At 39.3% G+C, this 13,358-nt stretch overlaps 1 protein-coding gene across 1 annotated transcript in view; it reads right to left on the minus strand.

Annotated features, from left to right (window-relative positions):
* Positions 1 to 13,358, minus strand: part of sorcs3b (sortilin related VPS10 domain containing receptor 3b) — a 154,070-nt gene that overhangs the window by 36,247 nt on the left and 104,465 nt on the right. The window contains exons 8-14 of the mRNA XM_034184870.1: positions 7,961 to 8,050; positions 7,539 to 7,718; positions 6,462 to 6,608; positions 5,486 to 5,588; positions 2,300 to 2,376; positions 2,099 to 2,190; positions 1,184 to 1,291 (exon numbers count right to left, since the gene is read on the minus strand). Coding sequence (XP_034040761.1) covers positions 1,184 to 1,291; positions 2,099 to 2,190; positions 2,300 to 2,376; positions 5,486 to 5,588; positions 6,462 to 6,608; positions 7,539 to 7,718; positions 7,961 to 8,050 — 797 coding nt within the window. The remainder of the gene's footprint in view (positions 1 to 1,183; positions 1,292 to 2,098; positions 2,191 to 2,299; positions 2,377 to 5,485; positions 5,589 to 6,461; positions 6,609 to 7,538; positions 7,719 to 7,960; positions 8,051 to 13,358) is intronic.

Here is a 13,358-nt window from a genome sequence, read left to right on the forward strand (position 1 = left end):
AAAAACCCCACTGCAGCCCGTTGTACATTTATAGATTAGATTAGATAGAACTTTACTGATCCCTTGGGAAGACTCCTTCAGGGAAACTGAGGTTCCACCAGCATTGTATAGCAGCACACAGGGTAAGAAGCACACAGTATCAAAAGTGAAAGTAAAAAGAAAAACAGTTTTCAAGATAAATACCAGACATACTGATCAATACTGGTTCACTGGCTACTACTGTTCCTCTCATTCCCGGCCTCTGTCTTCCTGTTACTCCTCCTCCCCCTGAGTGAGGAGTTGTGTAGTGTAGAGTGTACACAGTATATGCACCAGCCCTCTGATGCTTTTCATTTTGTGATTGCAATCTTTCACTCTCTAACAGTGTTCCATTAGAGTGTAATTTCTACCCAGTTCTTTATGTAATTTATTGACTCTTTCCAAGAACCAAACCACTGTATTCCTCATTTTGGATTTATTAAAAGTCACAATGAAAACTGGACCGGGACCCTCACAGACAGTGTCCATCTTGTGAAAGGCCCAGAAAATGTGTCACACAGCACTTTTTGTACAATGTGGGTGTTTACAGTGGGTGTAGTTTAGTCTCACATTTCTAATGTTATTGGAGCTAACAGATAGGGGGAGCCCTCTCTGCATCTACAACAAAGACGTAAATGATGGAAGTAAAGCATAACTTATGTTTAAATGTTAAACCAGATCCCAGAGACTTCCAATCAAATAGCAAAAGCAAACACTTGATAACTAACATAAAATAAGGACTTAGCACAGGTATTATTATTATTATTATAGATTATTATATTATTATAGATATTATTATAGATATTAACAAGAGTCTGTAGAAATTTGAATCTTGCTAAATATTTAACACCAAAATTAAGATTATCTGACCATTCCTGAGGTTTAATGTCAATAGAGGCATGCACAAATAGTGTAGTGCACTATGTGAATTTTAAAGTAGGTTAAGTCAGGTCAAGTAGACACGTTCCGGCCCTTGAAGACGTTTCACTTTTCATCCAGAAAAACTTGATTGGTTTTTATTTTTGTTAGCTAAGTGAATTTGTCAGGTCAGTTGTGCAATCGAGTACCTTTTTTTTTTATTATACAGCAACACTAGAGGTGATTTCTCGAGTCTCTTATTGTTTTTATTCCTTCAGGGCTGTGCTTTTTTTTTGTCCTTGCTTACGTGATAATGTGATTTTCAGAGTCTGGATCCATTAAAACTCCATCCACATATAGAGGCGCCAAGGAGAAACTGTGGCGGTCCCATTTCTTCCCTTCATCGAGGCTGATCCTGTAAAACATCATCGAGAAACAACAGCTGTGACAGCATCTGTCTTTCTGTCCTCAAAGCATAATTGACTCTTCCTGCAATATATACAGTAGTGGCCATATATTCCCCTATTTATATAACATTAAACATTGCAATAAGTGAAGCAATAAAAAAAAAAATCCAACAAATATACAGAATGATTTCAGATCCTGTAAAGTCTTGAAAAATGAGGCACCTTGGATTGTTTCTGATATAAAAAATAATCGAGGAAACAAACACCGAGCATGTGAACAAATGGCCCTCGCTCCCGGTAAATTTTACAAAGGTGACAAAAACAATGGGAAAAGAGAGATGTGACTTGTGTTGCAACATGGGAAATAGATTGATGGCATTTCAAATCACCCATCAGAGTTTAATCACTTTTGACAGGGCTGTAGTGTTCAGGGACATCAAAGCTGATGTAGGGCTGCAAACTGCAACCATCCGAGGGACTTACGAGGACACTGACAGGCTCACATTTTCACCCCGCTCTGCTCCTCATTTACATAAAAGCACTCAAACATCACATACAACCAAGAGTACTAAGCTGCAATGGACCCTTTTCAGCTGGAAATGCTTCTGACACTTTTCAAGCTGTAGTGGCGCGGTTGTAATAAGCAATCATGCAAACTTATCCCACCAGTATTTCAAAACATTACCTGTAATTGCGTGCACACCTATCGCACCACCCAAATGTGGAAATGAATTCCCACTCACACCATCGCCAGCGGTAGTTTGCATGAACCTGAATTATAAAATCACCTATTATTGCGCGGCTGCTGCACCTACCATAAGTGTCGAATAGGTGTCGCCGCGTGCAGAACCGCCAGCAGAGCCCCTCCATTGTCGAGAAACCATATGTTGTACTCTTCGTCAAAAATCTGCATTGATGTGCATTTCAAAAGCGTCAATCAAACTGATCCGCTCATCACAATGCACTTTGTGTGTGAACACATGTCGCGCACAGTGAAAAGCAGGATGCAGACGCACCTGTCTCCAGCTATTCCCTGCATCAGATGTTATAAACATTCCAAGGTTGGCAGAGGACAGTTCTCTTCCGATGTTCCCTGAGCACAAAAAACATGAATAATTTTACGGGGGACGTATTTACACAGTGAACGGCCGGCTCACTGCGAGGCTATAATGCATCTGGGCGTCATCTGATAAAAATTATTTTATGAATCATGTCCTCATTATCCCCCGGCGGACAGCTTGGTGACTTACTACAACCTTATCTTTTCACCAAAAATATGAGATTCAGGAGATTCAACGACTTATCGAATTTCAGTGACAGAAAGAGGGCACTGCGTGATTAGTTTTGTGGCTTCAGTGCTGTAATACTCTTACCTGTGAGACTGGAGATATTTTTAGCGATGCAAAGCCTTGCAGTGATGCACAGCCACCTCTGTCAGGGTTAGTGTGATCACTTTAACCAGTGGTGGGCACAGCTAGCACAAATGTTTACTTTGATCATCTCTAATCTGCAAACTGAAAAGTTAACCACAGTAACACTAAAGTAATAATCTGCTAAAATAATTTTGCTAATTGCTATACAATTTTAGCTTTGGCTTGATGTTTATTATATTATATTTAATTTATTATTTTTTTTGGCTTTAAGGGTGATCTCCCACTTCTGATTTTTGACCCCATTGCCCATCCTAATTTCAAAATGGAGGAAATCAGGCCATATTTTTCAAAAATAGTTAGCAAAATTCATATTATCTACTATTTTCATATCCACTTACCAAATATTACCAAAGTGTAACCAAATATTTGTGAATACACCCAAATACATATGTACGATTCCAATTAAAGATTGTTTCTGGGCTTGCATTGGCACATAACGCTACTTCTACATTTCCCCCAACTGTTTCTGATAACATCTCAAAATTGTCTTCTGCTGAAGAGTGCAACATGCTTTCACAGATTTCATGTTAGTGGTGGTGGTGGTGGTGGTGGTGGGGGGGGGGGGTGTTGGAGGGAAATCAGAAGGTACATGCTTGTACAATTTTACACAAGAGCATCCTCAGTCTGCACCAGTTAAAACTGATGATTCACTCTTTGTGGGTCACGATTTAACTTGACGTCACATATTATTTAAATAGCCTTAAAACTTTCCAGATTGCTTACACTGTTCAGGAATGCCTACAATGCTAATTTTACCACAGATTACACCTATTTTCAGGCCCCAATTGAATACCTTTTTTTTTGTTGACCAAAAAATGCATACAATGCAGGCGATGAAAAACTGCCCCTAGTACCCTGACAAACTGATTTATCTCTAATGTTGAAACATAAAGATGGATGTTCCCAAAATGGTTTGCATGTCAAGATCAGATGATTATCAAGACAGACATAATTAATAAAATGCACAAATGAACATGGGCTGCAGACACATGCACGCACACGTAGGCATATGTCAGGCACTTCATATAAAGAAAGTATGTCCTGCAGGCTGTTCTCTTGTTTACACTTGTCGTTGCCACAGCAGATCCACGGTGGATATGCATGTTAATTTGGCACAACTTTTATGCCAGATGTCCTTCTTGATGCAACTGCACATTACATGGAAAAATGTGGCAGGGGTGGGCACTAACCACTTGGCCACAATTCGTGGCTGTTGTAATAGCTCATTCCAGTTAGTACCGTGGGATTTATGTGGATAACAGACTGGACTGGAAAAATAACACCAGTGCCATTTTTACAAAGTCACAGTCCTCAGGAAACCCTGCTCGTTTAATGTCAGCAGGTCAAGCCTGCATGACATGGGTTGTGTTTTGGCGTTTAGTTCTGATCTCACTCATGTGCCTGGCCTCCGCCTTTTAATGACCAAGCCTGTTGACAGCTACATTTATCCCTGTGGGACAATAAACCTGTTTTATACCTTCTTTCCATTGTGGTTCTCTGCACTGGGGTCCTCTGCATAACATTATACTGCTGGGGGTGAGGTTTGTGGCCCGAAGACAAAACAACATCAATGCATTTCTAAAGAAGGCAGGATCCATGATCAGTTTGACTCCTGACTGCATAAAATAACAGAGAAGAACAGGCAGACAGCTCAGGCCTAACATGCAGCGGGAGTGTACAATGTTTTGTGTAAGCTGAGTAGCTCTTTTTTGACAGACTGATTATGCCGAGATGGTCTTCGAAGAGATTCAGGAAGTCCTTTATACCTGCTGCAGTGAAGTTTGTTTGATGAACACTCCAGCTGTCTGTCAGTGATGATGATGTTGGTGTGTAGTTGGTAGTGATGATGACGATGATGTGATTGATTGGAAAGGTGGTTGTACTGAGGACCGTGAAAAGTTTGGCATTTAATTAATATGCTGATGTTTCATTAATGGGTCTCTCTGTTTTGAATACCCTGCAGAGCTTTTATCTGAATCTGCCTGAGACATGTACTGTATGTTATTTCTTGATATGTTGTCTGTCATGTGTGTAACAGCAACATTCAGACACCCCCCCCCCGGATTAATAAAGTACTTTGTATTATAATATTAAAAGAAAAAACTGCAAAAAAGAATTAAAATGATCTATTTAATGCATTTAATCTGACTTGACTTCCTGATCCTCCATCTCCTAGAGGTGATGTTTGTTTCCTTTGAGCCATGTGCTGATTTTACTTACTAGATTAGATCCAACAGGAACAAACATGTCAGATTAGGGTCAACAAATGTGTCTAACTTTTAAACTTTCTTCAAATACATGTTAGTTAGTGGAACTAACTCAATTTAGTGGAAGCTAAATACTCTGCTCATGGTTTTCAAAGTTAGCTGAAAAGCTAATCATCCAACAAAAATGTTAGCTTTGCCAATTAGCTATTATCTGATTATCTTAACTGTGCCCACCACTGAATTTAATGGGGACGGATTATTTTTCCAAAGGTCCATTGGTCTGAAGGTTCCTAAAGGTTCCTAAAGAAGGCCGGTCACCTATTTAGCTAGCAAACTGTTCAGTGACACCTTTGCGTTCTCAAGGTGTCTCCATGGGACATCCTTATTTAGCTTCTGGCCTGGCAGCGGGAAAGTGCTAAAGCTAAAGCCTGCATGCTCCTCCTCTGCTCAGGGCCTTCTCAGTCGGGCATTACGCCATCTCCACATCCAGCCTGATGGACCTTTGGACCAATAGCTCTTCGAGATACTGAACAGTCACCAAGTTTTAATGTCTGAATGTTACCTGTAGCCACAATGATTCCTGGTACAGACTTTTTACTGGTGATGGGTCCAGATGTGTAAGGGTTCTCAGACATTTCCAAGTGAAGATGCAAGGAACAGAACGGCTGTCAACAAAACGGCACAAGTTCAAACAAAGTACATCATCCTTGATCTCAACACAAGCAATCAGAACTGGTGTTACCTTTGAGCTCTTCTTCCTATTGAAGGAAAAACTGCTAACATTTTCTCAGACTGATGAAACAAGCATACTTTGTTTCTTTCATCTCTTTTGCCAGACAAAATGAAAATGGCTGAGAGGACACTGAGGGCGTTTGAATTGTTTCATTCTAAAGCAAACAAGGCATGTAATTAAAATTCCCCAAGATGCAATGATAAAACTGGCAAAATTGATTCAAATCATTTAGAGTCATTTCTCAGATTGAACCACATTACAAAAAAAAAAAAAAAGAAGAAAAAGAAGAAGGAGAAAGGACTAACATGGCTTTTGAGGGTGGGGGGAATCAGAAAGCAGCCAAGAGCATAATGTCATTTGTACGGCACTGAGGAAGATTGGAAGGGAACAATATACAATGCATTATTTCAGTCTCTGAAGAACATATAGGCTGGATTAGGCAAATATCATACATGCTGAATAACAATAAGGGCTTCGTAATGTAATTCAGCATAATATAACATTTATTAGTCTTGTGTGAATACAGGTAGTAAATTGAAATCACAAAGGTTAATGGAAAGCCCGGACCTCTGAAACTAAACGTGTCGCAGTGCACGGATAATAAGACTATCCAGCCAAGCATCTCCTCTGTCACTTAGGAACTTCAAAAAGGCAGCTAGAACCTGGCCCTGTGCAAATATGGCTCTCAATCAAAAGATATTCAAAGCACAGGTGATGAGGTTGAAACATTTGATAAATGCTGTGTGTCATAAGCTCCATTGGTCGTGAATAGAACATTTACTCCAGCCGAAAGGCGTCAGCTCACCACAATGCAGTGGAGGTTATTTCCAGCCACATCGGTGGTCGGAGGCGGCAGCAGAGCCCATGACTGTCCCTTGTTGTATGTGATGAATGTCTTCACTTGATGATCCACCACTTTGTTGGCAAGATACATGCCATTTATCCCCTCAACCTGTACAGGAAAGCAGACACAGCAGGCACAGTAGTGATAAACTGACAGATTAATGTCTCATAATGGCTGCAAACTGGATTTATTGTCTGAGGGTGCGTCCACACCGGTAGTTTAATTTGTTCTGTGGTGGACCAGGGTCTTTCCCTTTGGTTCAGTTTGCATTGACATGGCAATATTTCTAAGCGTGGCAAATCATGCAAATAGGGGTGCATGGTGGGCCAAGCGGTTAGTGTGCTTGCTTTGAAATCAGAAGGTTCCTGGTTCAAGACCGTCCGTGCCCATTCTTCATGTAGAGTTGCTTCAGGAAGGGTATCCAGCGTAAAAGTTGTACCACATCAACATGCAGATCCACATCAGTTCTGCTGTAGTGACTCCAAGAGGAAAAACAGGAGAAGTCGAAAATATGTACTTGACCAAATCATGTAAATAAAAGCCGCATGTGAACATACTCCCCTTACTGGTCACAAACAGGGTTTAAAACCTGATCTTTTTTCCAGTCAGTCCCTATCTTATGTAGCCTACAAATCCTAGTGTGATTAAATGGGCTTTTTAGTACTCTTTACAGATGAATCCTTTTTTGATAGAATAGTATAGAAATGCCTCTTCTGTTTGAGTGATCTGAACTAGGGATAGACCGATAATCGGTTGGGCCAACAATCAGCATTGGCTGATAATCCCTCTGGGTGCTCTGTAGGGATAGACAGATAATCAGCTGGGGCTGATAACTGGCCTGGCCAATAATCAACCAATAATAGGCCGAGCTGATTATCGGTCTATCCCTAATATGAACCCCTAACAGCAAGATTGGGTTCCAATATGCTCAATCACCAATATGGGGCCCATTAATATAAGACCTATGATGTCCCCTATCTTCAGATTATAAAAGCATGCAGATACAGCAAAAGACCATCAAGAGGACTAACTACACACCTTATAGAAGTCAACCAGAAGGTTCCCTGCTGGTCCTCTGCTGGTCCTCAGATTCTCCAACGAAAGAGTAAAGTAGACCCCGGGGGAGTCTGAGATATACAGATTGTAAGTCATGTTCTGATTCCACTCCTGGACTGCAGCAAACACCTGCTTCTCATCTGTACTGATGATGTGCATGTCCTGTTAAAGAAAAGTGTAAGAATGTGACAGAAAAAAAGAGAAAGGATGACAGGGAGAAACAAGCAAACAAAAGAGACAGAACTGCAGACTCCATCTATTGCCGAGGGGACGTTGAATAATTGTGACAGTCCTTCGCCAACGAATACTGTTGTGTTCCCAGGATACCACAGAAAAGACATTAAAAAATGTCCCTTTAGGTTAATATGTTAATATTAGAGTTATTTTCATTTTTTGGCGCTTACCTTTGGTAGGCAGTATTTCGGTAATTGCATTTGCTTGAAGGACTCTCTCATGTAAGACACAAAGTAGCTGGTTCGTCCAGACTTGGTTACCTACAAAGAAGAGAAAGCACAAATAAATATAATGCACATATTACATTGAGTTGAAAGAGCTTCATTTCACCTCAGATTAGGGTTTTACAGAAAAATGAGAAAATATAATTTTGCCTTATTTAGGTCAGAGGGATTGTTAAAAAAACACACAAATTTATTCCTTAACAAAGTAACACTGGGAGCAATGCTCTGATTTTGTAGCCACTTAGCACTGAGTAGTGCTGCTGAATGGCATGTTTTGTTCTGTTGCCACAACCTGCAGCACTTTTTCATTTTGTATGTCCAGATGTATTTTGAGACATTTTTCTTTGTATTAGGTTTTGGTGAAGAATTAAAAAAGCAAAGACACACACACACACACACACACACACACACACACACACACACACACACACACACACACACACACACACACACACACACACACACACACACACACACACACACACACACACACAAAAGAGGAACATGGCATAATATTTAGGCAGTTAGTGGGTCTGTAAGTGATAATTCGTGAACTAGTCAGCTGGATAGTGAAGAAAGAGCTGAGGAAATCTTGCTTTTGATCTTAATGTCTTTGATCCTGAGTATGCATTTAATCTGTATTCCTGACTTCACTGATACTGATCAACCATCAGGTGATGCCTTTGATCCTTAATCTGTTATTGACTTTATTTATTTTTTAATTTTCTGATTCCTTTGATCTTGATCCTGTAATAGATTGTTAAACTTGATAACTGTGATCCTCATCAAATGGCAGATTCCTTCTTTGATCCTTGATATTATTGCTGTAACATTTGAATCTGACTCATTTTATGCTGTATTTGATATTTAATTAATCAAAGAGCAGATCCTCCTTGATCTGCAAGTTTTGGTCTTTAATCCTGTTTCCTTGATCATGGTTATGGAAAAACACTTCTTGGGCAATTTCAAGGATGAAAGATAGGTAAACAGGATATTTCAAGAGTTATTATGATCAAAGGTCAGAAATCATGATGAAACCTCAAGATCAAGAACCAACAACTGAGAGCTAAGCTTAGCATTACAATCAAAAGCATGTAATCTGGATCAAGGATAGATCTTACTTGCCAGTCTTTGTTTTTGATCATAGATTAGGATCAATTACCATCAATCAAGATCAAAGACCAAATGTTTTGAATAAAGATGAGCAGTCAGGCTCAAAGCTGAGTGTTGATGATCTATGGCTCACAGATCAGAGTCAATGGGTATCCAGGCCCCATCATAGATCCATATCCTCCTTATCCAGATAGTGTTCTGGAGCAGAAGGACAAAATAAACTGGAATTTTGGAATGTAGTTTGAGATTTAATTTATATGCTCTCTGAGTTCCCTTTTAGTGATAAAATTTTTGTATGCAATATACGTACAATTCAAAAGGGATACTAGAAGAACACAGCCTTGAATTTCTGAATAGTTGACTGAAGGCAAAGTATTATATTGGGCATAACATTTGAATAGACAGAGCTCATTAGATTTCTGAGTTGGGAGTATTTGTTGTATTCTGTGTGTTCAAAAACAGGCACGTACACCTGCAAGAATGAGGGCAATACTCTCATTGTGTATGCAACTCATCAAATTAACATATGCAGCTCTGCGATCCCAGAATAATAGGAACTGCTAGTTTCATTGAGAACTTACATTGTTTCTTTGATGATGAAGTCAAATAAAGCAATGTTTTAATTTTGTAATATGAATAATAAGAATACATCTTAGCATTCTTTTAATGGAATACAAGGCTAAAAATATTGATCGTACATGCAAACTCTGTTGTAGGGAGGTGTATTTTTATACCCATGTATTATTGTAAGGCCGCCTGGGTTTAAATGTCATGCTGTGATCACTTTTATTGTGCATGGTTGTTTTTTTTCTTTCTGAAATATGTGTACATATGTATGTATAGTCAAACCTTTGACATAGGTGAAAGCATAAACTATTTCAAATATGTGTCAATATGTGACTGATAAATTTTGCTCGCAATTTTGATTTAAAGGGGATTAAAAAGTACAAATAATTCCATCATTGTCTCAGTATGTAAAAGTAGGAGAGCACAAAATTGTGTTGACTTTATCTACAATGCATCTTGAAGATCTTAATGTACTGCTACTTTCCCATCCATTTATAGGCAGGACAATGCTACTTGATTGCTTATTTTCCAATCAACTAGAAGCCTGGTCTTTGTCCCCCAACACACTACATTAGGGCTCTAATGGAATAATCTATCGAAAATCAATGAGCTGCACGCTCCCAGGCCACATTTTTGAGGATGTTGCACTTGGCTGTTCCTTCTCTCCCAAGAGACTTTGGAGGTGTTAAAGACTGCTTATTTCATTGTAGCCCAATCGATAACCTCATTACTCTTTGTCAAGTTAAATTCAACTGCCTCAAGCAATGAAAGTCACAAGAAAGTCATTGGTGCCAACGGAGCCCCGTGCAGATGCTCGGTGTCCAGATATTTACACCAGCATCTTCCCCTCCTCTGTTGCTGCTTCCTTGACGGTCAATCTCATCTCAACTAAATGCAATTTGAGCATTTTATTGAATCACCATTTCTGACGCACGCTGTGATATCGCCCCTTCCCCACAACCTCCCATGCTTTTTCATTCATATAGCAGCCGTTCCAATCAAGTTTGTGTTTAGTGAGTTGAAAATGAAACTAGGTCACTGCTAAAGTAGCGCTGCAATGACATCATATCATATCAAAAGATTACATCTGTGGATAAATAAATTATAAAGCAACAGCAAACATTCGGGGATAATTGTTTGCAATGAAAGATGGGAGTTGAATAAGAATGCTTAGTCCTAAAAAAGAAAATCCCACATAATTGGATTTTTTTTCCCATAAATCTTAGCTGGTCGTACATTACATGATGGAAGGCGCGGCATGGCCACGCCAAAAATACGAGCAGCCGAAAGAATTAAAAAAAGGTTCACACCTTTAAAGCACCCAACTTCCACGTTACACATAGGAAGGTGTAGATGAAGTGTTGGAGTGACAGGACAGAGAGGACAAAATGGGGAAAAAAAGTTTTGCATTCAAAATCCTATAATTTGTTTGCAGTTTGATTAATTTATGAGCGAGAGATAAATGGCAGCACATGTGGCTGTTGGGAAAGGTAAAATGCTGCCTCACAAGCACCTTTAGCTCTGAGCAAACAAAATCTATTATGTGCTCAATAAATGTATTTCGGTGTTTGTTATTATCCGCACAAAAGCCTAATAATAATAATAATAATAATAATAATAATAATAATAATAATAATAATTTGTGTCTTGCAGGGTGTTATTTCCTATGTTAATTGCCAGTATGCTTGGCACATTTGGCACAGCACAGATGTTTAATATGTCCAGGAAGGAATCAAAGCGGGAAATATTTATATCTTTTACACGTGCATTAGGCCTATTTCTACCGCAGGAACTTGTGGATAATTTTAGGTGGACCAACGCCTTTTTACTAAAAGGCCACCGCAGGGACCGCCCCTGAATAGTGATGTTTCAGAACCTTTTTTCAGGCTGAGGCAAAACCCTGCTGCAGGATATGTACTTCGGAGCAGCCCTGAAATGCTGCTGGGTGGAGTGTGATGCTTATTGGTGGAACTTACACAAAAGAAAATGACAGCAACAGCCAGCAAAACAAAGCAAAAGTACATAAACAGAAATGTGCAAAAGAATGCGCCAGAAGGACAGATGAGGAGGTACAAGTGACGGATGAGGTCCAGCGAACATTTTGAATCCTTCAGGGGGAAGTGGAAAATCGGTGGTAGCATACCTGGGTACCATCAAACCTACCATATCTCACGGCATGTCGTGATTCAGCAGCACAAAATATACATCAATCTATTGGGTCGTGATATTGTCACGAAAAGCGCCACATTTTCGTAATGGGAGCACAAATTCACTCTAACACATTCTGTGATGGCTGCATGAAATTAAAAGTGAAGCGGGGGGTTGGGGGTGGTTATGGTTAGGGTTGGGGGAAGGAGTAGGGTTAGTAATAGTGACTAAAAAAAACCCTGTCACCAAAATTTTAAATAATTTCATGATGGCAGCACAAAAAACAAAACAAACAAACAAAAAATGTGAGACTGGGTTGCATTAAACACACAGTGAAACATTGCTGAAAGTCAAGAACAAAATTGGACGAGGACTACAAGCTTCTATATGACCACAATAACAAAAGTAGCTCAGACCGCCAAACCAACAGAATGCTGTGCTACCGATCTACGTGCACCAGCAACGCAGGAGCAAATAACGCACTACTTTTTTGTTATCTGACAAACATGGCATTGGAAAGGACATTGCAGTCATCAAGCAGTAAGATAAACAATTAATGAATTAAACATATTTTAATAGTTTGCGTTATCTAGCATGATGCGTTAACAATCTAGTGGAAAGCCAAATAAAAAAAAGCATAAATTAGTCCTGTTTTCTCCAAACTGTGCATTGCGCGCAGTGCAGCGCTCATGCTCATCTTTCACTATTGTCACTTAACAATGAGTAGTGCTGCTGGTAAAATTACGAATGGCATGATTTGTTCTGTTGCCACGACCTGCAGCAATTTTTTCATTTTGTATGCCCAGATGTATTTTGAGACATTTTTCTTTGCAATATGTTTTGGTGGAGAATTAAAAAAGCAAAGACACAAACAAACAAAAAAAAAGAGGAAGATGGCATAATATTTAGGCAGTTACTGGGTCAGTAAGTGATAGTTCGTGAACTAGTCAGCTGGATAGCGAAGAAAGAGCTGGGGAAAGCTTGCTTTTGATCTTGTCTTTGATCCTGAGTATGCATTTAATCTGTATTCCTGACTTCATTGATACTAATCAACCATCAGGTGATGCCTTTGATCCTTAATCTGTGATTGACTTTATTTATTTATTTAATTTTCTGATTTCTGTGATCTTGAAGTTAGATTGTTAAACTTGATAACTGTGATCCTGATCAAATGGCAGATTCCGTCTTTGATCCTTGGTATTATTGCTCTAACTTTTGAATCTGATTCATTTTATCCTGGATTTGATATTTAATTAATCAAAGAGCAGATCCTGCTTGATCTGCGAGTTTTGGTCTTTAATCCTGTTTCCTTTGATCATGGTTGTGGAAAAAATACTACTCGGGCAATGTCAGGGTTGAAAGATAATTAAACAGGAAATTTCCAGAGTTATGATCAAAGGTCAGAAATCATGATAAATCCTCAAGATCAGGTGCACAGGTACAGATGCACACCATTATCTGTGTGTCTTTTGAAGTACATTTATAGTGAAAAGGCACAACAGTATCACATCACCAC

Source organism: Thalassophryne amazonica, chromosome 13 (genome assembly GCF_902500255.1).
Source record: "Thalassophryne amazonica chromosome 13, fThaAma1.1, whole genome shotgun sequence".
NCBI classification, from domain to species: Eukaryota; Metazoa; Chordata; class Actinopteri; order Batrachoidiformes; family Batrachoididae; genus Thalassophryne; species Thalassophryne amazonica.